Below are 27855 nucleotides of genomic sequence, written 5' to 3'. Positions count from 1 at the left end.
GTGAATATAACTGGGTTTCTGTGTGCAGCCACAGAGGGGATGTTTGTGTTTTATTATTTATATTTGTGTATGTTTGTGTTGACTCATCTGTACTGTGGGAGCAGCGTGAAGAAATAAAAACACAACACAGCAGGATCTTAAACAATTATGTATTGAATGATGGCTTACATAATGCAAATTCAATTTCCAAGACGCTTGGTATACCTTTGTCCAGTCTTTAACATTTATTAGCCTGACATGTGAGGCATTAGACAGTAAAGTTAAGCCTGCAGGACACTTCTCTTTATTGGCTCACAGCTGACTTGTAAATGAAACATTTCTCTCTTGACAAACCCTCAAGTGTCAGAGTTGTAAATATTGTGTCCATATAAACGACTCTGAGTGCAAGCATTCAAATTTTGCTGACCAATTACCTCATTATTTAGTGACAAACGTCAATTATAAAATAAAACTATCTAATGTGTAGGGCTCTTGTCACGAAAAGCTTAGCTTTTTTTTCTGAACTAGGTTACAAATAACCCTACACCCTTCTTTAATCACACTCCACCGCAAGGCATTACTCCTGTGAGGATAATGCATGAGGCATATGATATGGCACAAAATAATTTAAATATTTACCTGGAAGTCATGTTTACGGGGTCATTGTCGGGTTCTGATTTGACTGGATTCAAGATGACTTTGTGAGAGAGCCGAATTCGTCAGCTGCACCATGCATGGACTTCACTAATGTAATAAGTGCTGATTCAATGTCCCAGTGCAAGAACGACAACACAAAAACACAGCCTATCCCTTGTCATGTGTTCAAGAATGGATTCGCATGCAAAACAATGGAAAGATGGGCTTTACATGAAGAGATAATGGTCTGGGTAAATACATTTCTTTTTCAGCCATATGTCCATGTTACCATGAAAGACGATGAAATTTCCACATAAGAAATGCCACTTCTAATCATACAGTATATTATGCACAAAAAATGGTGGTACGATTAACCAGAGAAAAATCTTCTGTGGCTCCAAGAGAGAGAAAACAAAAAACAGTATTTTTAGAGAGCAAAGTCTACTGATCTCAAAAAATGCAACCCATTAGCTTCATCCTGGTAGTTCCAATCGACACTGTACTTTGACACGTCCGTGTAATGAATTACAAAACAGCTCCCCAACAAACCACTGCTTTTCTGTGAAAGTTGCATTCCTCCACTGTGTACACGCACAACCTCCACGGGTCCATTTAATATATAACACCACTCTACACCACATAATGTTTTTATCGTAGTCACCGCCACTGATGAGAGCAACTGTTTCAGTAAAGCTTTAAAAAGCAAGACTACCCTGAGAGAAGGTCTAAAACGTGGGCAAGCTTGCCAGACCAGAACTGGCTTGAATGGGTTTGGTTTATTAAATCTGTACACTCTATTTCAATATAATCAGCACATTTTGTTCCAAGAATGTAAGATATCATTTTTTTCTTCTTTTTTTTTTAGTAATTGTGTAATATATATCTCTACATAATACAATCCAAGTCCTCTGAACTATGTAGACATGTGCAAGTGTTTACTACCAACTTCAACAATACAGTAAAGGCAAAGACTTGTGGACACTAAAGTTAGGATAATGTTGATATTTGAAATTTTTCTTGAGTCCTCACAATTATCAAAATCTAAGTGCTGTAAGTAGTTCATACACGAGGTATTGAATATCTAGTTAACTGTTCTGAGTATAAAATAGAGGCAAAATACATAAAGAACATCTCGCAAGCATGACAAAGAAAACTTCTACAGACACAATACACAAGTGGTCAAAGATAATATGAGGGGATACCTGTAACCTGTTTGTGTCCTTGAGTATAGTGTACTTACAGATTGGATGTTTTCATGTTGATGAGAGGTCAAACTGTATCATGCTCTCACACACATACTGTGAAGTTCGAGCCTCCCCTCCGAGGGAGCGATCGATTCACAGCACGGCGCTGCGTTACTCGCTGCAATCTCTTCACGTCAAACCGCCCCGGCTTAAACATCATCGCGGTGCTTAGAGGTTGAAGCGTTTAATCAAGTAGACATTATTCTAGCTACAGTAAAAGACCCATTTTGAGAAAGTGCACCAAGTCAGGTGTTACCTGTGAGGAGGATCATGATACACACATCCAAGGAATTATTAGCTTTCCTTCTCCTCGTACAGCAGCATATTGGTTTTGTTGTTGTTGTTGTTGTAAAAGTCGGATTTTGCTCGTTTTAAAATCGCTTCATGTTTTGATCTCTGCGTGTCTGAGGCATGATACAGAGCACTGTCCCTCCGTCGATTCAAATAAGCGTGGGTCGTGTTTTATGTATAAGAATGGAACGCATGGTCATAGCATGATGTGCATCAACATAATCTGAGGTAAACCAGGTGTCCTGTGTCTTGGCCTGTTACGGTCTGAGAACCAGTTGCCTTAGAGGGTCAGAGAGGTAAGTCTGAAAGAAATCATGTAAACTGTGCTCACGTGTAGTGAATGTTTCACTTACTACCAAAAAGCACAAGGGCCCTAAACTGTAAACCTCAAGGATTATTCAAACAAAAAGAAGAAAAACCAAACACTAAAATTACTCTACTCGTTAGGTTTTAACGTTTCCTTTTTTCTTATTTTTTGCAGGGTTTTCAGCTTTTTTTTTTCTCTTGTTTTCGCTCAAGTATAATCACAGGTGACTAACTACAGAGGATAACAGGGTCAGGTGAGTACCATGCTACATCAGGTTTAGAGAAGGCTATTGCAGACAATTCTACAACATGTACAACCACATTTTATACGTGTGAGTTACAAATATTTCAAAACATATCACCAAGAAACTAAGTACATACAAGATGTTGAATATTTAGAGTCTTAAAGGACTATCCCTCAGTCAGTAGTAGGATTTCATGTTACTTGACTTAAACTGTCCAGTCTTACAGACAAAATCTGAAAAATTGCTATTCAAAAAGTAGCAAATTTGGTCAATGTCTCTTTTCAAATAGTTATAGTGCTTTTAATGGCTTAAGACAGGGGTCTTTTTTTTAATCTCACCCAGTGGCAATCTACAGAACTTCAGTGTACATTTTATGACACCATAGCTGCAAAAGTCTTCATGTCAAGTCCAATAAGTAAAACAACAGCTAGTGCTGTCACATATATTTAAAAGTAGTATGCATTATCAAAAAAAACAAAAGAAAAAAACAAAAAAAACAAACAAAAACAAGAAACAAATACACAATTATAAATTTTTTTTTCAACTCTTTCAGTTCTTGAAGGGCGTTCAGCTGTATGTTTCCTATGAGTTATCAGTCTGAGAGGACAGGCCTTCAGGAGCCAGGCTCCACTCCAAGTCTTTAGGAAGCTTCTATTTGAGACTCTCCTATGTGCCGCGAGGGTCATCAGGGCTAGATACAGGTAAAAGTGGACTTAAAACTCCCATTCCAGTGTTTCTTCTCGATTGGCTGCTCTTTCTAACCTGTGGATGATGTTATTGAGGTTGGCCATTTTCTCATTGCGTCTCTGAGTGCTTCTGTTGAGTTTGGGGCTTTGGAAGGGAGGAAGCGGGTTAGGGTCCAGGCTGTGATTGGTGCTCGTCGAGGGCGGGTTTGGCAGCGAGGGCGATATGGGAGCGGAGGAGGAGGGGACGGGGGAGACTGACATCATGAGGCCGGGTGAGGATGCGGCGGAGGGGGAGTTGAGGGAGACCTCCAGGCTGCTGCGGCAGGGCTCTGATGAAGCCTTGAAGCTGACCGGGTCAACGGGAGACTTTCCGGAGTCTTCCCCCTCGTGCCTGGACTGGTTGGTTCTCTGCGGGCCGTCTATGGAGACTGCAACGTGGTAGAGCCCCTGAGCCTGGCTGCTCATCCCCTCTTCCTGCCTCAGGCTCTGGCCGGCTGAGTGGGGCTCACGGCAGCCGGTGACGGAGTCCTCGTGTTCGCTTTTCAACAGCGGGAACTGTACTGCTGTGGAAAAACACTGAACTTTTGACTGTTTCATGGAGCCCTCCCTTCCCTCCTCCCCCTCGTCTTCCCTGTCTATCGCCTCTTGTTTAACATGAGGCAGTGCTGTGTTGGCGCTTAGAGGGATGCTGGAGTGGATGTGTCCTGAGGGCTGCTGCAGCCTCCTCTCCTCTCCGTCAGAGTGGGGGCTCCGCGTCGCTGATGGGGAGTAGCTGTGGTGCTCAGCATCCGTGTCATTGTCTGGCAGGCCCTCCATCAGCACCTCCCGTCGCATCCTGGACCTGCACACAAACACGACTGTTAGACAAGTCACATGAGGGCAAACACTCAATACACACTGCAGATATTCAGCTGCAGCTGAAACCAACACAAGCAGCCTTTAGAAAAGTTCACAAAAAGTCACTGGACTGGCCTGTAATTGTGGAACCAGTTGATGACAGTGTTGGTTTTGAGTTTGAGCTGTGAGGCCAGTATCTCGATGGTGTTCTGCGAGGGGTACGGCTCCATCAGGTAGGCCTTCCTCAGAGCTTCTTTCTCCTCAGCGCCCAGCACCACCCGAGGCTTCTTCACCTGGCTGTAGGGGCACAGGTCCAGCGAGGCCAAGGCCGGACTCACACACTCAGAACGAGTGCTGGGGGAGTCGCTGTCCGAGCCGGTGCTCAGAAGCCCGTACCGCCTTTTCAGATACGCTGGAGGGAAGACAGCGATACAGAGCATGAGGAGATTACAAAACACAGACAAATGATCAGAATTACACTGAAAGATATTACAGTAACTAATCCGGGTCCCCACCTTTCTTCTCCATCTTCTTCATGGCCCTCAGCTTGTCCACATTGTGAGGGTCGTTGAGCCACAGCTGCATGCGGACAAATGGCTCCCTGCCTTTCAGGCTGAGTTTGTGCCATGGTTTGGGCCTGGAGAGCAGGTCGGACACCGAGCCTTGAGTCAGGCCCAGGATGGTCTCCCCGAAAAGACGCTGGCCTGTGGGAGAAAAATACAGAGCGCATGAAGGACTTGTGACTTGTGTCTGCATTCATCAGCTTCACCCTACACTGTGATCCTCGACCCACCTAAGTTGTTGTCTGTCAGAACCTCCTTGACCTTCTTGGTGATGGCGTAGGTGTCGAGCTCCGGAGACATGGCCACCAGCTCCTGTATACCCAGCGGATTTGTGGGTTGATTGAGAGCCATGAGGCTGGGTGTGGATTTGCCTCCGTCTGGATGGGGGGGCAGCCCCAGGCCGAGGCCCTCAGGCTGCTGGTTCTCCTTGCTGCTCTCCAGGGTGAGGCTGACAGGCTCAACCAGCGGACTTGGGTGGCTCTCCACTGGGCTAGCAGGCGGGGAGGGCGAGGACTGGGCCGTCACTGGGCTTTTTTCTGGAGGGAGGAGGCATCACAAAAAAACCACAATAAACCTGCAGCCTAGAGATCGAGTCCTGCAACACAAGTTTGACTGTAGCTCGTCAGATTCTTGTTGATGCGAGTGTGTCTCACCCTGAGCGTGGCCCTGGTTCGGGTGCTGGCTGAGGCTCTGGCCTAGCTGGTCCAGTAACCACAGCTGCATACGGATGAAGGGCTCCCTGCCTTTCTGGGTTAGCTTGCTCCAGGGTTTGGGCCGAGACAGCATGTCGCTCACGCTGCCCTGAGAAAGCCCCAGCACCTGTCCCATCAGGATCAGAACCACAGAACATGTCTATTGGCATTTACCCCACAAATATAACAAAGAACTATAAGAAACACAAAGATTTTGAATATATTCACAGACAATATGGAGGACATGTACAACCAATACAGTAGAGGTTAATATACTGTGACTGTACCACTGCTGTCTGCAACAGTACTGTAATACCAATGCATTAGTGATTATTGATATTTCCAAATCATCATTACAAACAATCTGTTTCCACTGGTCACAGCCTGAGTGGTACACTGTCAGCAAACTGCCACTAGAGGGAAGCAATGCATCATAAATCTTTGTGTCATCGTTTCACTTAGAGCTGCATGAAAAATGTTGTTTCCAATGAATCCGTCATTTTTTTTTAACAGTCGAAGAGCGTTTTGTATCATTGATCGTGAATTAATCCACTAAGAGGAACATGTGTGGGCACAAACCAAGAGAAAACTTTATAAACAATGTTATGTTTTTCTTTCTTACATTTATGAACAATAAACTCAACACACACTTAAATGTGCCCGAAAATGAGGCTGTCATAAAACTGCTGCACAGTCTTCAACCCGAGAGGAACTAAGAATATTTTTACAAAAGCCAAGTATTTGAAAATCTGAATAAGTTTTTTTGGGTGGAGAATAAAGACTTGAACTCTTAATATCATCAAAATGTAAAAACATGCACCACGAAAAACCTAAATGTGTTATCTACTCCACAGAGGATGAACTGTGACAAATGACAAAAGGTGCCTTGGAAAACACCCAGAGGGTCTTTCTGGAAATAAAGGAATATTTTTACGCGGCTGAACTAACGACACCGACTGCAGCTCATTACGGGAAAAAAATACATATATAAAACACAGTTGCAGTAAAAACACATTTCTTTCTTCCTGATTTCCTCGATTCCACTGTTCGTCAGAGCGAATGTTTTCAAATCTGGCTGATAAAATGTCGAATTGGACCAAAGGATATCATTTTTTTTCCATTTAAGGGACAAAACGTATCCACAAACACTGATGTCACCCATTTAAAAAAAGAGTATTTGTGCCTTGTTATTCAACCAGATTCAGACGACAGAAACCACACGGTGCCACACAGGAAATTCCAGAAGAGATGACCCTGGTGAAATCTATCTGTCTGGAAAAGCTTACAAAGCAACCAAAACCACAGTGAGAGCTGACTACACGGAGAGAGTGCAGCCGGACGGCGGGGGGGGAGACTCGCGGCCAGCCTGGACCACAGCTCATCCAGGAAGTCACGACAGATCACAGCAGGACAGCCAAAGAAAGTCAGACGTCTCAGCCGAGGACTGTGCTGACGGCACGGCAGTAAGGTGGAAAAAAATAGGATTCAAGGGAGAGTGGCAAAGCGGAAACCACTGCTCTCTTTTCATTCATTCGCAGAAAAAGCACCTGAAGGCTTTTAGGAAAATGTTCTACGAAGAGAAGAGTAGAAAACAGAACTGTTCAGCATTTCGGACGGGTGACAATTTAGTGCAGGGCTGAGATATCTAAGCAGATGCAGAGCTGCACAGTCAGGAGCAACAGTGTGGGGAGACTCAGGACGTTTTATTGTTAAGGACACAATAAACTCAGTGCCAACATATTCTAAAAGAGAAGAGTCGAGTCGCCCGTCCGTGAGCGGTGACAACGATCGAAATCACAAAAGATCCGAGGGAGAAAAACACAAATTAAAGTTGTGGAGGCGCCTTGACAACATCCTCTCATGAACACCTCAACTGAAGCACTTCAATTGTGTCTTTCTTCATAAAAAAAAACCCCACAGAGCACAATTCTTCCACAGAGAAGTCAAATACTGATATCAAATTAGAAGAAGCGCTGGGCTGCAGTTATTGCTGCTGAAGTGCTGCAGCCTGTTATTTCATTTTAAAAAGGGGGCAATTACTTTTTCTCATGGATGATTTGATCGCTGGATGACTTAGTTCCTTAGATTACAATTAGAAATGAGCTTTGTGTTCAGTCTGGTTACCTTGTTCAATATTACATGTAATGTGAATATCTGAAAACATCCAGTGTGGCAAATATGCAGTACACAGGACGACAGCAAGAGGGCAAATCCTCCATCATGGCTCTGTGTGCTCTGTCAGTTGTTTTGCAGCATGCATGTTTTTTGTTTTTTTTAATCGATAACAAAGAGCAACGTCTGACCTTTTCACCAAAGATCCTCTGACAGATGCCGTTCTTCGCCAGCTTCTCCTTCACCTGCCTGGTCAGCTCGAGGGTGTCCACCTCGCGGTACATGTACATCTCGTACTGCTCTGGAGTCAGCGGCGGGACGGTGGGCTTGAGGGCTCGGGGGATGTAAGCCGGATAGTAGGAAAGCCTTCCTGGACCGGGACCAGGCGACTCTCCGCTTACCGATGTGTCTGACTCCACCTTCACCTCCACAGGGCGACCCAGCCCCAGCTCGTCCTCGGCGGCCGACGCCTCCTCGCTGTTTGGGAGACACTCTCCGTTCTCCAGGCGTGGCCAGGGCCGGGGCAAGGCGGAGGGCCCGGACGAGGATGACGACAACGAGGGAGAGACTGAATTGAAGGGCCGGGAGCTACCTCCACCGCCAAGCACCATCGCGCCTCGCTCCTGAGACCAGTGCTGGTCGAAGTAGGTGCCCGCCTCGCCGATCTCTGATTTGACTTTGCGGATGATATTCTGGACGAAGGCGGCAGGGGAGAGGACACTGAGCGGCGTCTGAGGGCTGCTGATTGAGTTGGCCATGCAGACAGTGACGCAGCCTCCTTCTTCCTGTTTGATGGAGATGGGTAACGGCAGAGCCCTGGAGCGCTCCGGGGGCCCCAGGCGCTCTACCTGAGCCCCCAAGCTAACTGACTGAGACCTCCCGCAGACCTCCATCTCAATCAGGGCTTGTTGCTGGGCCTCCATCTCCCTCCTGGCCTGTTCTAGGATGCTCTTTATGGTGTCATCAGAGCTGCTGCCCGGCCCGTTGCTGCTTCTGCCTGATGAGCTGTTCAGAGACGACTTGCCGTCACCTAAAGAAGAAAGATCCAACATGCTGACTCACTCTCAGACCCACTCTCCAATTTAGATGCAATAAATTACGATCGAATTTCATGAAAAAAACAACAGTAAACATCATTGTCAATGATAAAGAAAGAAAAAAAATCAATCAATATTGCTTTTAAGTATGACTTATGACTCGCAGCTCCATCCTCACCTCCCCGCTGGGACTGGATCTCCTTCTTGGCCTGCTCCAGGATATTCCTAATGGCGTCGTCTGACCCAGTTTCAGGAGTTCGGATGCGCGGAGTGATGCTCCCTGCCACAGAGGGTAACAGAAAGAGATAGAGAGGAGAGGAGAGAGGAGGGGAGGGAGGGGGGTGAGTGGGATGGTTGATCAGAGAGCAGTTCCAAGGCTTTGCTTTTGACTGGTAGATCAATGGCTGCCTTTGAGCGCGTGCTGTCTGAGGTTGCAGTATACGGGAAGCTCAACTTTCAAAAAGCTTGAGAATCTGGGGAGAAAACAAAGTTTAAAAGTAACACTACAAACATGGCAGAGGAAGCCGCGAAGAAGTCAAGGATGAGGTCCAAGTAGATTAGAAGGTTTAAACGCACACAGGTCCAAAAGCTAAGCCACCAAAACAAGACGGCATGATTACATCTGCTCTAAAAAAAGAGAAAACACACGGGTACATCGCAGCTTCACACGCTCAGAGATCCCTTAAACACTCTCAGAAGAACTTCTTTAACAGTCTAGTTCTTATTTCGGTGGGTTTGGCCACCGGAGGGTTTAACAAAATAAAGTTACTGCTCTTAATGACCACAAAGCTACTTACTCACTTTCTTTCGGTCAACTAGTTTCATTTTTTAACAATGAGCTTGGTAATTTTCTGAACCAACAGGAGTAACTAGTGCAGATGTTGGGACCATTTTTAGATGCAGATTTATTCTCTTGAGTATTTCCAGCAGCAACCAGACGGTTTGTGTGCGACTGCGGCTCACTGATGTGTTTTTAGCAGGGGTGGATAGAAATGTATATTAAAGTAACGCACACGAGTAAAAAATAAAATGTTTTAACGACTCGTCATGTTCCCCAAAATCTTTGCTTCTACTCTCGACTCCAGTATATTTTTGAGCCAGTAATCTAATTTCTTTTTTGCTACATTTGCCATTAAATCTTGATCACAACTAGTTTGCTCTGAACGCGTGGATTGAGTGCAGATGCTAAGCTGCCAGATACCTGGAAGGAAAAAGAAGCACCACCTGTGTCTTGAACACGACGTGATAATGACTGAGCGAAACCCAGAAGAAGAGGCAACCACCGGTGAAAATCCCCACGACCACAACAACAAGACACATTTTTAACACCAAATTCTAAAAAAGACATCGCTGTGCCTCCTAAAAAACAGAGATATCTGCCTTTAAAATCTCCGAATCCAACCTCTGCAAGTATTTTGAAAAGAATTGCACAAACTATAAGGAAAAATATGGTTAAACATGTGACTGATTGATTTCCCATCCTTCATCATCTGTCGTTGTCTGTTGTCATGATGTTCCAAGAGGCCAGGACAACAAATACAAAAAGAGAGCCTGAACATTCACGAACACTCACCTCTCTGGCGGACCTGGATGGTCCTGAGTGCCAGGATGTTCTGTTCATCAGACAGGAACTGCTTCATCTTAATGAAAGGCTCTTTGCCTTTCACAGTCAGCTTCCTCCAGGGTTTGGGTCTTGCCAGGATCTCACTGACCGAGCCCTGAGAGAGGCCCAGCACATAGTGGCCAAACACGCGCTGGCCGATGTTATGCTTCAGCAGCTGCTCCTTCACCTGGAAGGCGATCTCCGCCGTGTCCAGGTGGTCGTCGTCTCCCGCGGTCGAGCTCCCGCTTTCTGATTGGTCGCTGGGCAAGCCGGCGTCCGCGCTGACCGGCCCCACGGACCCTTGGGTGGCTGACATGAGGGCGACTTTGGCTGCATAGAGGGCGGTGGGAAAAGCCATGAGGCCCTCCTTTTTAAAGTGTGGGGAGAGGAGCTGCTTGTGGAGGATGTGGTCTCCCGACAGTCTGTCCCCGGAGCACGGCGACACGGAGAAGGGACGCGGTAGATCGTGGCTGGATGACGAGCTGTCCAGGGTGGGGGGGCCGGGACTGGGGGACGTTCGACCATCCACCTGAGAGGAGGACGAGTGGGAGGCGGACGGCCTGCCTGTTTCCCTGCTTGCATCCTCAGGCTGGTCGTCATCTGAAGACACAAAACACACACACATGCCTTTAGTAATAGGTGTAACCAGGTGTTATCAACTCATTTTCTTTCTAGCCTTGCAAAAAAAAAAACCAGACTACATCTTTCAGGGTCAATTTATGCAAAGAGATTTAAGTCTGACAAACATCGACTCCAGAATTGATCGAGCCTGACCAATGAGCACCGAGCAATCAGTGAACTATGGGGAGGTCTTAAGAAGATGACAAAACTTGCAGCTTCTTGTCGAAAGTTTTGTGTAAAATTACTTAAAAAGCGGCTGTTATAGAAAGAAATTGTATTTTACCGATGCTGTGCAAAATGCGGGCCTTCTCCACCAGGTATTTGTGAGATGGAAGAAAGGCCTCTTTATCCAGCAAAAGCGCCTCTGCAGCCTTGGCAGACTCCTGTACACACACAAACACACAAAAGCCGTTAATTTTCGATTAATCAATTACTCTGGCTGTAGATATCCTCATAATGGATGACAATCAGTGGAGCAGTCAATGGCACTGCCGTAGTTTTTCTTCCCTGACACCGAGGGGGAACATTAGGAGGACAGCGAAAGGTCTAGTTTGCTGAGCGAACAGTAAAGATGGTGCAGCAGCACGCGTACCTGGGACGAGCTGCCATTTGCAGAAGCCATCTTCATGACCTTTAGGATGCTACAGTCACAAACAAACACGCAAAAGGAGGTCAGTTTTTTTGGGGGGAGTTTTAAAATCACATCATTATGAATGAGTTGCACGCTCAGTCTACTATAAAATAATCACCTGAGTTCAGTTTTAATCTCTTCATAGTCCATCTGGGATTGCAGTTTAGCTTCTAATCTCTGAAATGGAAAAAAAAGCAGAGCAGCGGTTTTATTTCACGTTAATAAAAGTCTCGCCGCTGAGGACCGACGAGGCGTCCGTCATCTTGCTGAACCGCTCACCTCGATAGCTTCCGTCTTGTAGGCCAGCTGGCGTTCCAGCTCCAGGATCTGATTGGCCGACGTCTCCTGGACTTCCTGTAGCGTGAACTGCAGCCGCTGGATGTTTTCGAGCAGACGGAGGATTTCGCGGTCTTTAGCCAGCAAGGCGGCCTCCAGCTGGGAGGGCAGCAGCTCGCCCTTCTCGTTCTTCTCCTGACAGGGCAAGAGGGAGACGTGACGAAGGGGTGTGAGGGGGATGAAAGGAGCGAGGAGAGGAGAAAATGTCAGAGACCAGCCTGTGAATCACAACCTCTGAAGCAGCAGCGGTTTTATTCAGACAGCTGGAAAATAAGAGAATGTTTGCAGATCTGACACTGATCCTTTTATTTACTAATTTGTATAGAACAATTCTTTTAAAGACGAGATATTTACGTGATTATGTTTTAAGACCATAGACCACATGTTTGACAAGTGATCAAGGTCATGATGATGTCTGTCTTTGTATTCGTTCGTCCTTGCTTTAATTAAAAAGACTGCAGTTACAAAATGTAAAGTCTTAAGAGGAATAAATCTTCTTGTTTCTTCTAACCGCTACACTCAAGAAAGTGTAGTGTTCAAATCCTTTGCTTGAGTCGTAGTAGCACGGTAATACTTTTATAAGATGAAAAATCATAGTTAACTGAAAAAATAATAGTTATTTACCTGTAAAGTTCTTTATAAACTATTTATTAAGCGATTGTTTATCACAAAGGTGCAACTGATGTCTATAAACCTTCACAGGTTAGCTTAGCTTTAGCTAATTGTAAAGCGTTTCATTATTTGTTAACAGTGAAATAATTATCAACTATCATCAAGTTTAAATTACTATAAATTTGCCATTTAATATTGTAAATAAATAAATATTTATAAGTGTTATCATGAGCTCTGCTACAAGGAACTTTTTTGATGATTATGTGCGACCCTTGTAAAAGAGGGAAGTACAAAGTAGCAAGTAAAGAACAAAAACATCTAAATTGTACCAAAGTACCCTCCAACACTGATGTTAATAGATGTGTACAAAAGTCAAAAACCCTGTCCTAGACTGAGAGACGTCATTCGTACCTCTGCTGGAGGTCCGCTCCCGGCCGTGGCGCTCTGTCCACTGGCTAACTGCTCCTTTAGCCGCTCCACTTCCCTCTGGGCCTTTTCAGCTCTCTGCACACAGACACGGCATCACGGCGTTAAAAGTTTTCACACAGCGGCGACATCAACTGGCTAATGGGACGATCAGGGTGAGAGCTACACATAAATCAAAACGAGGCTTCCGAAATTTTAAGAGCAGCGTGAAAAACCTGAGCAGGGGCCCGAGCAGACGAGTGCAGCCGCGTTCATTCTGCTGAGGGGGCTGTTTAGTCAGCCCACTTTATTCCCCAAACTGTTTACCTGCTCTGTCACACCCGGCCTGCTAATTAATGATTCATTTTGAGAACATTTATCTAGGAGCTGCTGGCAGAAAGCAGCAGAGTGAGGAAAAAAAGAGCACGAGAGAGAGGGAGGCAGAGCAGAGGGGAGAAGAAAAGCAGCAGAAGAAAAGAGGTATCACCAGGATAGGAAGCAATCAAGGCAGCGAGATAACTAAGAACCCCAGCGCTTTTCGCCACTCCGGCATCAGTCGCGCTCGGCAGTCTCCCGTTCGCTGCTGAGTGGAGCCGTGCTGCCGTAGCGCGCCCACCAACGGGGGCTCAGGTTTACACTCGCTAATCACACACACTCAGGGGAGGGGAGGTGGAAGTGGGAGGAAGGAGGCGAGGGGAGGAGGAGGGGTGGAGGGGGGCACAGGACGGAGGGAGTCTAATTAAAGCCGAGGCTTGATTACAGGAGTGATTACCTTAACGAAGGAGCATCTCAATCAGAGGGAGTGCAGAGGAAGACTGTACTCACCTGGTTTGCCTTCTCAAGACTCGCCATGATGGCGTCAACCTCCTCCGCCCTGGGACACAGACGCACACAGACAGACAGAAAGACAGAAGGACGGACGGTTACTGAGGAGACACTCCCACGCTTTAATAAACAAAAAACCAACAAAGAGAACAAGCCTGTTGTTATTATCATGGAAAATTACCTAAGTCTGTGAGAAACAGCAGTTGTGTTATTGTGCTGCAGAAATATCTTACTGAAGTTAGCATGCTAACCAGCTAGCCTCAGCCACAGACGCAATAAACATCAACACTCCGAACCGCTAGCTGCACAGCTAACTGAGCAAACAAGCTAACAGCAGCAGTTAGCGGTCACTCTGGTGATGTGTTGCCCCCTATAGGATGAATCTAACACTTACCCAATTCTTACATATTGCATCTTTAATTATATAATCCTGTTAGAAAATAAAGAACGACAGTTACAGCTCACTTCCTGAGAAGTTAATGAACCGCTCTCTGCAGCCAGAATCACGTAGCCTCTTCAGATTAATACTTTAATATGTGAAATTCAACTTAGTGAACAGTAACTGCTCTGCAAACAAACGATATAAATCTAAATTAGACAAACCAAACCATAATATCAGACAAACCTCTCTGCAAAACACAGAGCAGCTCAACAACAGAACAAACTAAATCCTCCAAACTGACCGCACAGTTGGTTCAACACCTCTTAGTTGGAACAAAAACCTGAACGTTCTGATCTTCATAAGCACAGGATTTATTGTTGGACCGTTGTCTAAGGCTACGGTATTTTTAGCTAGGTGTGATAAACTGTTATCTGAGTGTGTCACTGCTCTTCTGGTGCCATTTCAGCACCATACATGCAAAACTGTAGCCAGGTTTCTGCAAAGAATGACGTCCAAATGCAATAACACTCTTTAAATTGTTTCCCCCTGAAGGAAGCCTTGTCAAAAATACTAGAAATCAGCGATTATTCTCAAATCAAGAAGCTGAAGAAAGATGATCCATCTGAAAAGTGTAATTTGTGCATAAAGGTAGGAAATAAACTCGTCTGCAGGTTATTATAAACCCCCAAACTGCTGATGACACAACCTCGGTGTCGTCTCTCGCGGCTGTGGACGCCGGACACACGACGTATGATCCACGTCCTCAGAACTCTTCTGAGACCGAACTCCAACTCGCCTCCATACATCTAACAATCAGAGGAGTCTAATTTAAACAGAAGCTCGGCGGGATTATTCATGAGGTTTGTTTGAAGTCCAACAGTTTCATTTTGCACACTTGGGACCTGATTTTCAGAAGGTAGATAGGGATGAATTAACGAGGATGCTGTGATTGATTTAAATGAGCGCATAGGTTTTTTTCTCAAGTTTTTCAGGACGCAGCAGTCTCTTTTTTAACCAAAAGAAAAATCTGTTCAAAGGACAAATTAGACTTTTTTTTTTTTTTTTAATCCACATTAAATAAACTACATCCAGCCGAACCTTCGTTTTCTTTTTCATGTTTGCTCTTAAGCTGCTCCCATTGTCTCACATCAGGCTGCATAATTACCTGAAACATTAGTGATCCTGTAGAATCACTGCGACAAAAGCAACAGAGGTGGAATGAGTCAGATACTCTTGATGGTTTAAAACTATTCTCGGCATAACTGATCATCAGGGCTGTGTGGCGCGGCGCTGGTTTCAGAGGGTCTCGGCCACGGCCCGGGTCTATCAATAAGGCCGGGACAGATGGCGCCCTGCTGACAGCAAACACTAACAGGTGTCAGCTCCGCGTTTAATGAACTTGTGCAGTACGGAAAATGTTTTGTATTGATTACCTGCTCAGCTACTCAAGCCGAAGCAGACAAATAGTCTTTCTTATCAACATTGAGGAAACAGTCAGTGAGAGTAATAGAGGCCAGCCTGGTGTTCGGAGGCTCAGGGTCAGGCAGGGAGGACTGCGGCCAGGGTCGACGGTTTCTACCATCAGCCGGGAGGAATGTGACCAGGACGGCACACACACACACACACTTTATATATATATATATATATATGACAAACTGCATAACAGAGATGGTCTTTCACACGGCGGCTGCACACGAAAAGGTAAGGGCCAAACTGAAAATGTGTCCGATCCAACAAAATGGATGGCAGTGGGTCTAGAAACATCAGTTCAATTGTGCCATGGATTAAGCCTGGGAGAAAATCCATTAGCAGCGGCTGACTGTGCTCTGGAGCACAACCCAAACAAAGGAGTGTTTACTTTGAATGTCTATCGACATCCTTCATACAAGCTCAGATTCATTTCAGGCGTGCAGTGGATACATTGCGCTCAAAGACCAGGACAAGGTAGAGTGTTTTCTGAAGCAATCTTTAAATGGAGCAATTCTTCTTGAGGGCTGTCAAGGCCCAGCTGCCAGTGAAGGCAAACACAGACCTCTCTCATCGACCTGCATTAGTGGCTGAGTCACTCTCACTCCCTGCCTTTACAATGGCATTCCTCAGCTGCACACTGGACATGGAGTTTATGTAGGCAGAAGAAAGAAGAAGCGACCTCAGTTCTGCAGCGATACCATGAGCAGCAGGGAAGGAGGCCACAGAGGTCGTAAACACCTACATTTGGGAAGATCTGCCAGAAGATACAGCGCTACACGTACAAACACGAGGCGGACTCTTACTTGTTGGTCATCTCCTGGTTGTATTTACACCGCAGGTCCAGCAGCTCGGTCTGTGCCGTGTTCAGAGCTGGTGAGAGGCAGACATGAGCACCGGTGAGACACATGACCTGTCGCCTGTGAGAAGCACTGCGACGACTTGGAGAAGAAATTCAAACCCAGAATTTAAATAATCACAATATTAATGAGGTCGGAAATATTCATTTTCATTCGTTCAAGTGAATAAACAAGCTGCTCTCGGAGGAGAATAAGGTCCCAGAACGCTCATATGAATCTAGAAAGGTGGCAGGGTCCGCCACATGTAAGCAAAGTAAAACAGCATGTGTTGTCCTTTAAGGTCAGTTTGTTTATTCAGTCATGAGAACAAAGAGTTTGAATATTTAATTTGTTTAGGCATTATAACTTAAAAAATTAAAATGTCCTACCCACAGCTACAGAGTGCACCTTTAATGCTACATCACTGATTTTATTTGGCAATTAAAAACATGTTAATATATTTTACATATTCACAGTACAGCTCAGGAACGATAGCAAACTGTTTATGGTGAATTTCACTCAAAAAGCGTGTTACTTTTAACTGAGAGATGTGTCAACAAAGCAGCAGCCGGGCGCCTGTGTTTCAGCAGGGGGCACCATACAGCAATTATACATGCATTGGCTCTTTAATAGGTCGAAATTAAATTTAACAGCTACAGTACGTGCCAGCGTTTAAACCACTTACATGAATGCAGAACCTTGATCTTCTCCTCGGCCTCTGAGAGTCTGCCAGCCAAACCAACGTCGGCGCTCTCCTCCTCCTCCTCCCTGCGAGCAGAAACACTGTCGGTTGCTTCACTTCATCACGGCAACACATTTAAAAACTGCAATCTGTAACTTTATAGACCTGATAGATATAAAATGTCTTGATTTACTTAACAACTTAAACTTAGGCGTAAACGAAGCAGATGCTCGTTGTTATTTCGGTGCATATTATTTTTCTTTGGTTTCTTTGATGGAAAACGTTTTCGCTGTTGTTCTCGACGGCTCGCCACGACCCAGAAAGTCCCCAGGACGGACTTAAACTGGGGCATTTAGGCTTTATTGCACAGGGTCACAGACAGAAGACAAATGACCCTCTAATCTCCTCTTATATCATTAAAGTTGAATAATGTTGCCTTAATGAGCATTAAAATGCCAGAAAGACTAAAATAATTACTTAAGTAAATGTAAGCAGCGGTCCGCGCTGGAGGAATCGGGTGTCGCAGGCAGTTAAGAGGGAGCGTTTGTCTCTTTGAACGCAGGCGATGGAAACCTCAAGTCTAATTGTGGCGGGGAGTGGTTCACCGGTTCTTACCCGTGGCCCTCAGTTTGGTCCTGGTGGTTCTCCTGTGGGGAGCCCGGGGCCCCAGGAGCCGGTGTGCTGTTGGGGGTCATCAGGGACGCCGGTGAGCTGGATTCTCGAGCCTCCTCTGTCGACGCTGCCCCTGAGACGGCTGGACCGTTGTCTGAATGCTCTGTGTGGAAGAGACAACGCTGGTGTGAGATCTCCAACATCAGCTGAGTTATCCGTTATGAACAGGTCGTGTAGGAAAACGTGCTGTAGTCACTTTAAGGTGACAATTTCTTCCATCCTCCACATATTTATGTTGAATTTACAGCCTTTCCTTAGACGTGCACAGCACTTTCAGACCTGCACAGAAGCAGCTACTTCTGCAGCACTGCATTAAAAGAAACTTTGCATTCAAGAGGGATTGCTCCCTGATGTGTCCTGACCTGTCTTTTCAAGGCACTCCAGGTGTTTCTTCCAGTGCCCGCTGATCTCTCGTACCAGGGCCTCGCTGTCTGGGGCCGAACTCTGAAGCTGCTGCAGCCTTCCCTCCAGGGTGTGCGAGGCCTCCAGCACAGGAGCCGGATCTGTGGAAAAAGAAAAAAAAAAAAAAAAGAAACAGACGTGAGCAAATCTCTGTAGAAAGAGCTCCTTCAGATTCACATGATATCCACACACTTTTCAAAAAAAGCAAAATAGCTGTTTTACTGTGCGCGCTGCCTGTACAGCACATTACAGAGTTTTCTGCAGCGCAGTTCCAACAGACGCAGACTATTCCACCGAGACTTCTTTCTAAAGAGTGACTCTTAGACTTTCCCCCCACACTCAGACGCCTTTGAACATTTTTCACAGGCTGGACCTAATGACACAAGTGCCGCTCCGACCCCCTTCACATGTTCAGAAATCAAATCTAATGAGTCTTCTCACGCGCTCATGACAGCAGAGAAGACAAAAAGATTGCTATGAATATGTGACTGAGTATTAAGTCCCAAGTATACACCTAGGCGAAGTGTAGAAAAAGTCGGCTCCTGAAAAGGGGGTAAAAAAAAAAAAAAAAAAAGCGGGATTCTTTAGCACAACAGAGGAGCTGTTTTGCAATGCATGCGCGGCAGCACCGGGCCCATGGGGCCAACTAGGAGGCTGTTTCTCAGCTAACAAGTCTCCTCTGTATCATTTGATCATTTAAATTATTATGCCAGGAATTCTCAGGAGGCAGCTCGGCACTCCACATCACAGGGCTGTTTTTAATCTTCCCCTTCCCTTTCTTCCCCTCCCGAAAAGTTCAACAGCTCAGAGAGAGAGAGCTGCTCCTGTTGTGTACCTGCCTGCCGAACACCAAAGGAGGTGACTTCTAGTGCCAAAGCACAGAGAGGGAAGCTCAGGGGAGCTCCTTGACAAGGGGGGGAGGCAAGATGTGGAGCCACGCGCACACACACACACATACGCACTAACACACACACACACACACACACTCCACACACACACACACATACACACCGCAGCCCTTCAAAACTCTAAAAGAGGAGGAAAATCGCTGCTTTGCTGCACAAACTTTTCTCCCACAGCTTTCATCCACTCATCTTAGACTTCTGTGTGGAACCCAATTGGATCCCTTCTTCAGTATGGGCACTGACTGAAGTGACTTTTCATAAGAAGTTGGAGCCACAGACGTTTAAACTTTGCCAGATGCCACGGAGAGAATGCAAACTCCGAGCCGGCAGGCCACGAAAAATAAAAAAAGAAAAAAATAAATTAAAAAACGCTCATCACACGGGCTAGAAAACTTCTTGCAATGTGCAATTTGTTGAAATCCTGGCCATAGGTTGCAGCTCGCCATATCTGCATTTTCATCAGACAAAACATTTTGGGCCATTTAATTGATCGAGCTATTTTTCCCAGCACCGTTTACAGTCAAACATTGTCTGCATTCATTGTTACACCAACTGTGGAGATATTGCATCAGTCACAAGGGACATCACTATTAAGAGCAGCGCTCTTCTAAGACAAACAGGATGACTTAAAGCACTGCTATTCCATCGACCCACTGTCACAGAAATCACTTTATCAGCCTCTTTCCCATATATCCTTTCAACTTTCAATGATCAAAGGACAGAGATTATAGTAAGGGATCTCTCACACATGGACAAGCCAGGATTATCAATCAGTGGCAGGGGAGTAAAGTAAAGTCAAATGTAAAGTGAAGGGATATAACTTAAGTCTGTATACAAAATTAACCCCCGTCAAAGTAGAGCAGCAGGGGTTCTCTCCGAGGACCCGGGATCTGCACTTACTGGAGGAGAATCCAGAAAGACTGCTGATAACTTTGGAAAGTAGACCTGCTAATTGATGTAGCTAATAAGAAGCGCCGGAGCTTCTTTTTGAGAGCAGCTCCGACGGTAAATCCTGCAAATCAAACCTGGAACAGAAAGAGGGGGAAAAAAACTCAACACAAACCCCCGACACAGCTGACGTGGCGTTATGTACATCAGGTGAGTCACATCCGTCTCAGAGCTGAATAAACGGCTCGGGTTTTTAATTCACACCTTATCTTAATCGTAGATGATTGCACGTCTGCTATAATAACTGGTCGAGCAACAGCAGCTCATTTCAACTAATAAATCAGACGACACTGAATACATCATGTTTCCGTGGTGAACACAGGTCCAGCTCTGCAGGAAGCACAGCGACAGAGAGGAGCAGAACCAGACGGGCAGAGACACAAACTTTCATACGCTTGACAAACAAACCGACAGTTTCAACAGAGCAACAACAGATTCTTTAAGATAGATAGCTAGATAACTTATAGATCCTGAGGGTTATTTAGACATCCAGCAGCTTCTACGACACATAAAAAAACTAAAGAATAAACAGAATTTAAGATCATGAACAGAATACAATAGGATAGTAAAGGATAAAAATGAGCCACCAGAAATGCTGCATATAGAAATAAACAGGAAAAGTAAATTAAAGTGTCAGTAGTGGACACAACACTACGGTGCATACAGCTCGAATAAACTGATCCAGAAGCCTGACGGATGTTTACTGACGGTTTACTTTGTTTTCTCTCCCGAATAAGTTTGTTTTTTGTGTCCTTGATAAAGTCATTATGTCCTGATAATGTCCATGTTTAAAACCTGTCTGATTGTCTCCCTGCCTGTGCTCCATCTGACCTGTAGTCAGTGATGATATAAATAAGCACACTGCACGGTAAACAACTGAACAGTGTTGGTTTGTTTAAGTAAATCATAGATTGAGTGACATTAGTTAAGTTTGATGGGCTGAAAGATCATTTAAGTCAAAATTAGTTGTAACACTGCACGTTTTGTGTTCCTTATTAATTCCCTGCAGCCACCGGATGTCAATATTACGATCTGTAAGGTCATGGCAGCAATCTTTATACACTCACATGACTGATTAAGGTCTGTAAGGTACCTGCATGAAGAAACTGCAGTGAGAATCAAAGTGCTAGTGTGTGTGAAGAAAGTTAGACATCACTGAAATAAGATCCAAAATGTGATAAAACCCTGACTTGCTGCTAGCCAACAAACGTTAGCGCGACTCTTTAAATTGTTTTTGGCTCATTCTCGGCTGCATTGATATCGAGTTTCATCACCTTGGCTGAGCCGTAATGAGGCTGCCACCCTGTAGCTGCTTCCTCGTGGTCACTGCGTTGATGTTTCTGTGCTATTGCACATCTGAAAGCGGCAGGCAGTTACTGTATGTGGGTGAGACTTCAGTCCAGGAGCCAAAGCTTGTCAGAAGCTGGACGGCTCAGCGGACTGCAGGTGGCACCGAGGGAGGACGGTGCACAGGTTCAGGATGTGTGTGTCTAGGTGGGTGGGGGTGGACCAGGGTGGTGTGCGCCAAGACAAGCAGGTGTGTCGGGGCGGTCCGTCTTGGCCCTGTCAGCGATACACCATCATTAGGCGGTGTGGGCGCAGCAGGGTGCACCATTATGTCTCCCTGGGCCCTGTGTAATTACGCTCTGACATAATTAACCCAGCAAGCCCATTAGCCAAGCATTGGCTGGCTGAAGAGAGAAAAAAAAACGCTATAATTATTTGTTGTGCGCATGTTAATGAGGCCAGCTGTGTTCCCATCATACAACACGAACAAATTAATTTACAAGGCTGTGCTCCAAGGTTTTTTCTTTTCATTCAAAACAGTCTTGTTTTTTTTTCCCTCTGAGTGGACTTCAAGGTCCATAAACACGCTCTGCCGCTGCTGCAACAAACAGTAACACTGCTGTAATATTGTTGTCAAGAACCAAAACTAGGTTGAGAGAAACACTTTAGTCTTTACTTTCACCTTCACAGATGATGATAAGTGATATAGGGAATGTAGCATCAATTGCCGCCTCTTTTCTTCTGCCTGTCAAGGATTAGTTTCGATTGCAAAAAAAAAAAAAAAAGCTGTTTGCAACAAATTCACAAACATGACTTTTGTGTTTGTGGTGCATTTTAAAACCAACGAGCATTTGATATTCAGATAGCAAACCGAAGACTCGCTTTACCTTGATGTGGCAGGAAGAGTGTGAAAATACTAAAATAAAGAGATAGGTGGAACGAAAAAAAAAAGAAAAAAGAAAAAAATGATTGTGGGAAGCGGCGGCTTTTGTGTGTGTGAACAAAACAAAGCTGAAAGAGAAACTTCTTAACCTGTTCTTTTTTTCATTGCCGCTCCACGTCTTTGTCTGACAGACTGAAGGACGGAGAAGGAATGACATCAATACCAACGCGTTTTAAAAAGCTCGGAACAAAGCGCGAAGCCGGAGCTAGATAGCATTTCAAATTAACGCGAGATACCGCGGAGAAAAAGAAAAGTGGCGATGACATACAAACCAAGCTTCACTTGAGAAGTGACATGAAAAATAAAACAACCTACTTCACATTCCTCTTTGAGAAACATGTAACACAAATCACAATTAATTAACCTCATCAAACACACCGCTCTGTCGCCTTTACGTTTTTGAATCCCACGGTTACATCGTCTCCGTTCTCAGGGACACACACGCACAAATACAGACATTCCTACACACACACACACACACACACACACACACACACATACACAGTTGCCGTCTTTTAAGAGCACACTCTCTCCTGGTCCCTCTGGGGTCTCCTACTCCGCGGGGATCAGTTGGAGAGGCCCGGCTCTTTTATGAACATAATGCATTATTAAGCACCTCAAACATCTCCTGGGCCTTTGTTTATTACTGCTCTTATTAATCACTTGTGCATAATCGCGTCCCGCCCAGAGAGCTTTCATTTTCCATCAGCTTTTTTATTTTTTTTTTATACGTCGTTATTTTCCGACAGACCGCCACGAACGCGGCACGGCACTCCTTCTTCTTCTGCTCTCATCCTGACGGTAGGTACTCAGCTGCAAAATTACAATAAAGCCAGCTTGCTGTGCCTCGCAGGCCTCTCCGGCTGCTGCTTGCTTATGTATATGAAGGGTTGGAGAAGGACAACTATTCTTTATGCATCTGAATGACTCTGAATCGCTAAGGTCAGTACGCTCTGTTCTGATAATCTCATAGCCCTGGGAAACATCTGATGTGAATATGTGAGGCACTTATAACCGTCTCATATCACACACGGAGAGAGAGAGAGAGAGAGACATGCGACTTCCATGTGACAAATAAAGCTGCCTGTGCCCCGCGCCGCAATACCCGTGGTCACCACTAGCAAGCACTGTTGCCATAACATTTTCCACTGGCGTGCACACACACATGCATAGAGACCCACACACACACACACACACATACAGCTCAGACATGCCGTAGGCCGCACACACACACACACACACACACTTAGAGGGGTGTATTCAGATCAGAATCTTCACAAACTCTCGGTGAGCTCCCCGCTCAGATAAAAGGAGCTGTGTTCTAAAGGAGAGAGGGAGCGGGGTGGATCCTGAGGGATGAGTGCGTGTACTGAGAGGAGGCAAGGAAGAGCAAACACCTGGAGCGTCAGTCTCAGGGCTACGCCCCTGGCGACAGGGCCTCGCTGCTCTCACAGAGGTGGCAACAAACGCCGACGTTCAAACGCCACTCACACACTCCGGGAGAGGGGAGCAGAGCGAGGCGGCGAGGAGGAGAGGAGGAGGAAGAAGAAGAAGAAGAAGAAGAAGAGAGGCGAAGTTAGGTGCATCTCTGGGAAACCAATGAATTCTGGGCAAAAGCTGCCACTGTTTTTTCAGCGATTCAGTGATCAGGACGTGTTTATCTGCACTGATCAAAAACCGTGCGGAGGTGATATAAACATTGTTAGGGAAACACTGTTAACAGGCCTCTTTCAAGCCAAGACTGGGTAGGAGTTACAGTGCACAGCATGGGGAGATGTCACAGGCAAATCAAAATATAGAACGCTAATGAAACACTCCAGCGGATTGACATCTCGGCTTAGGGGCCTCATGAAAGGCAGGAGGAGGGAGGAAAAGAAATCACTTCAATCACTTGCATCAAGAAGTTTATTTCTGCTCGGAGTTTACCGTGGTATTCTAGCTGCTGTTGAGCCGGAGAATTAGTTTGCATTAACGCGACGTAACATCATCACGCTGGAATCACACAAACGTAACGGATATGTTATTTGTATTCAATAGCGGGGCACAGCAAAGTGGATAACTGATATGTGACCAGATGTTAATGATAGCCAGATACAACAGGTCACATATTGAGCTGCTGCTGCTGCTGCTGCTGCTGCTGCTGCCGGCGTACACCTCCCCACCCTCGCCCGCCCCTCCTCCTTCTCCTCGTTCGCCTCTTGCATTCATTAACTCCGCTGTTGGCCCACTCTGATTGGACTAAAGGCCTCAGTGTCGGGCACACAAATGAGCACGCACACACACATCGAGAGAGAGAGCGAGAGAGAGAGAGAGAGGGAGAGGCACTTTCAAATGAAATAATAGGAGGGGGGGAGAGAAAAAAAAAAAAAAAAAAAACGTCCTGCAATGAATAGTAATAACTGCATTAAGATTAACGAGCACGGCGTGTAAAGAATAATTGCATCTGTCAAAAGATTAAAAATACATGAGCTGTAGCATTTGTTGGGGGAATGGTGGGGAAGCTCACTGTTGTGTTTGAGGGGCAGAGAGAAATGAAGTGGGGCCACAGCCAAATGACTGTCCTCCGGTGTACCTGGAGTCATCCATTCTAGCGAGGGGTGGGCAAGAGCGAGAGAAGGGGGGGGGGGAGTTGTGACCTTGGACACCAGCAGCAAGATGTACAGTGACAAACAGGCACAGGATACTGTAGGCCCTCCTCACAGATGGCAGATACTGCAAGGGCCCGACACGGAAAATTCTCTCTGTGGTCTGACTTCTGTTTGGCTGCAGCCTGAGACGAGATGGGGGGGATATCTGGCAGAGGAGGCACCTAATGTCGCGATCAGTCAACGCTATAATTTCGCCTTTCCGTCTCAGATTAGGCAAATCATTAAGTCATAAAGTGTGGCTGTGACTTGGCTTGAAAGAGGCAGACTACTAAGTTGGACCCTGACCAATCACAGCTTGCCAATCCGTCACAACTCGCATGACGTACATCGGTGATTAGAAAGGTCGCGCCGGCGGACCGCCTGTGCAGAAAGGTGCTCTGTGCTGCTCAGAGACTCAGTAAACTAGGCGAGAGAAGGTGGGTCTAAACTTGGGTTGGATGGAGGGTTGTTGCTCTGTGTGTTTCAGAGGCACTGCAGGGGCGGATCAACCCGACAGAGGGACCTGGGGCAACAACCTGCCCTTGGGGCCCCCCTGGCCCCCACAGAGCAGAAATTAATTGAAGACCACACAGAGCAGCTTCAGTAATCACCCTGGAGCCTGAAGACAAACCGACAAAACAGAAACGCTACTACGTTGTTACAGAATGAGTGCTTTAAATGTTAAATCATATAGGACTGGGCAACATGTGAGAAGAAAATAAACCTCTTCAAGCTGCAAGATCAGGTTAATCTTATTTCATATTGGACTTTACTGACAGACTTTTCTAGACCGTGTTAGCTTGGTACGGTTGCAAGAATTATGGAGAGGCTATTCACAGCCAAAAGAGGAAGGAATACACCTTTAACATGTCAGGACTTCTTAGCTGGTTAGTGTGTGTCAGCAAATGATAATCCAACATTCAGGAATCAGATGGAAAGTTTCCAAGTCTAAGCCAAGAACCTTTTGTTAAAACCTGGATGCTCAGCGGCGCCTTGAAACCAAAAAAAAGTTTGACTTGGGTATGAAATTACCAGCGTGTACAAGAGGCTTCGACCGATTGTGCAGGCTAACGTCCAGTTTAGCAACCAAGCTAACTTGAATAGAAATAAAAAAGCTTGTGACACACACAAAAACATTTTGGTGATGTTGTAATTACTTGGTTTGGCCAATCTGAGGGGCTCGGGCAGAGCATGCAGCGAAAACACAATATCTCATTTTGTAATTAATAACTTCCTATTTATTTCTTATTCTGCTAATTCATTAGTAACACTACTATCTATCTATCTATCTATCTATCTATCTATCTATCTATCTATCTATCTATATATTTAGCATTGATCCTACTGTGTAAAGCGTCCTTGGGTCTTGTGAAAGGCACTATATTAATCCCAGCTATAATCATTATTATTTCATAGAGAAAAAAATAAATACAGTTGTATACAGAAGTATACAATTATAAGCAGTTGCCATTTTTTCCCACAATACTACGAGTAACTGCAGCATGTATGAACATTTCAGATATTCAGTATGCTACATTAGTTAGGGATATTGGGATATAGATACATAGATATGTAATGTGAAAGAATATTCACAAACACTAAAATATCCAAATATCCTGTTAATTCTAAGCAGTGTATGCATGTTTTTGCCTTTTCATAAAGTAATTAGTATTTCTTTGTGTAGTAAGTAATGAGTAATAAATAACATCTCTCAGCCTCCTCGCCCAGCTCTGTTTAGCTCCCTCTGACCTTTGCTGAGATAGAAAATAAGTGGCTTCACTCTGTATGAGCTCCAGTGATAGAGTGAAACAGACTCCCTTTGTAAAGGTAAGGTCAAACGGAGGTAGGAGGCTGGCGGTGTTACGTCACCTGATGTAACCTGACACACGAAGGTCTACTATTGTATACTCAATATAATGACCACGCGTAGCCTCCGTGCGAGTAAGAACACGGCATATAAAGAGACAGAGAGGGGGGGACAAAAAACCGATGAGCTAAAAAGTGTTTTTTCTTACAAACAGAGTTGGCGTTGAGTGACGGTGGCCTTTCTTTTTGTTTTAAAGTCTTTGTTCTCGAACGTAACAACTCTTAGTTGACTCTATTCTCCACTTGTGAGGGGTTCGTGACAAAATATATCCCTCAAGACGCTCCCGGGCTCGAATTAAGGCCTTGATATAAAAAGGTATAGGTCAGAAAATCAAACTGAATACATCTTCAAAGAACGGCATTTCTTATCAAGGAAATAACTCCATTCAAAAGTCTGTGTGTGTGTGTGTGTAAATGTGTGTGTGTGGTGGCGCAATATCAAGCAGGGGACTTCAAGGAAAAATGGAGACCTTTAAAAGTCAGTTGCTGCCGTCGCTGTTTCTCTGACGCAGACTTTTATCTTGTATTCATTGAATCTGTAAACAGCATTCTCTACTCCTGCCACAAGTGTTCCTCTGATCTAGACTGAGATTGGGCTGCGTTTTGCTGCCGTCTCCTGCAACAAAGAGCAACACAGTACATGTGCCCTGGCATTGAAATAACAACTGAATAAACACACAATATGTCTTTCCTTCGGCTCTGACTTACTGTCTCTGCCCCTTTTCTCCCTTTTCTTTTCCCCCCATTGGCCTCATCAGGCCCCGCGTTCCGCACGAAGCCAGACTTCAGTTGGGATTTTAATTGGCCCTCCACAATCAACAGCAGAGCTCCTCAAGGATGTGTTCGCTCCTCAGCCAGGCTACACTCAAGGACCAACGCTGGGTTTTGAAGTGGCCTCACGCAGAGTTTTGGAAACCACTCTGAGAGCGCAGACTTTGAAAAATAGATAAGAGCCACAGGGTATGGGGTTTTATGTATCTTACATCCATGTGCTGTTGCACCATATCTATCTATGGCGAGAAAATTACTTTTCAGTTTGCGTATGTTGCTTCATATATCCATGATACGTCTGTTTGTGTCTTTCCAGCGATAGTGGTTGAAGTTTGATGTGCAGTCGATCTCCGGGGAGTGATCTTTAAAAGGAGGGGGGAAAGATAATTCTCGAAGTAATGTG

At 45.3% G+C, this 27855-nt stretch overlaps 1 protein-coding gene across 2 annotated transcripts in view; it reads right to left on the bottom strand.

Moving 5' to 3' along the window:
• Window positions 1-133: 133 nt before the first annotated feature.
• The window catches only part of cux2b (cut-like homeobox 2b), a 94397-nt gene continuing 66675 nt past the window's right edge, over window positions 134-27855 (bottom strand). Inside the window, exons 5-22 of one of the 2 annotated variants that reach the window (XM_037098417.1) lie at window positions 18066-18206; window positions 17647-17806; window positions 17035-17117; window positions 16317-16383; window positions 13662-13710; window positions 12843-12935; window positions 11763-11954; window positions 11602-11660; window positions 11445-11493; window positions 11136-11235; window positions 10202-10831; window positions 8807-8908; window positions 7783-8621; window positions 5441-5606; window positions 5018-5323; window positions 4740-4928; window positions 4360-4636; window positions 134-4228 (exon numbers count right to left, since the gene is read on the bottom strand). In XM_037098417.1, coding sequence (XP_036954312.1) covers window positions 3415-4228; window positions 4360-4636; window positions 4740-4928; window positions 5018-5323; window positions 5441-5606; window positions 7783-8621; window positions 8807-8908; window positions 10202-10831; window positions 11136-11235; window positions 11445-11493; window positions 11602-11660; window positions 11763-11954; window positions 12843-12935; window positions 13662-13710; window positions 16317-16383; window positions 17035-17117; window positions 17647-17806; window positions 18066-18206 — 4316 coding nt within the window. In that variant the 3' untranslated portion in view covers window positions 134-3414. The remainder of the gene's footprint in view (window positions 4229-4359; window positions 4637-4739; window positions 4929-5017; window positions 5324-5440; window positions 5607-7782; window positions 8622-8806; window positions 8909-10201; window positions 10832-11135; window positions 11236-11444; window positions 11494-11601; window positions 11661-11762; window positions 11955-12842; window positions 12936-13661; window positions 13711-16316; window positions 16384-17034; window positions 17118-17646; window positions 17807-18065; window positions 18207-27855) is intronic. The other variant, XM_037098416.1, reaches the window with a different exon arrangement.

Source organism: Acanthopagrus latus, chromosome 5 (genome assembly GCF_904848185.1).
Source record: "Acanthopagrus latus isolate v.2019 chromosome 5, fAcaLat1.1, whole genome shotgun sequence".
NCBI lineage: Eukaryota > Metazoa > Chordata > Actinopteri > Spariformes > Sparidae > Acanthopagrus > Acanthopagrus latus.
The sequence above is the reverse complement of the archived record's forward strand: the minus strand, read 5'-3'. Positions and strand labels throughout refer to the sequence as shown.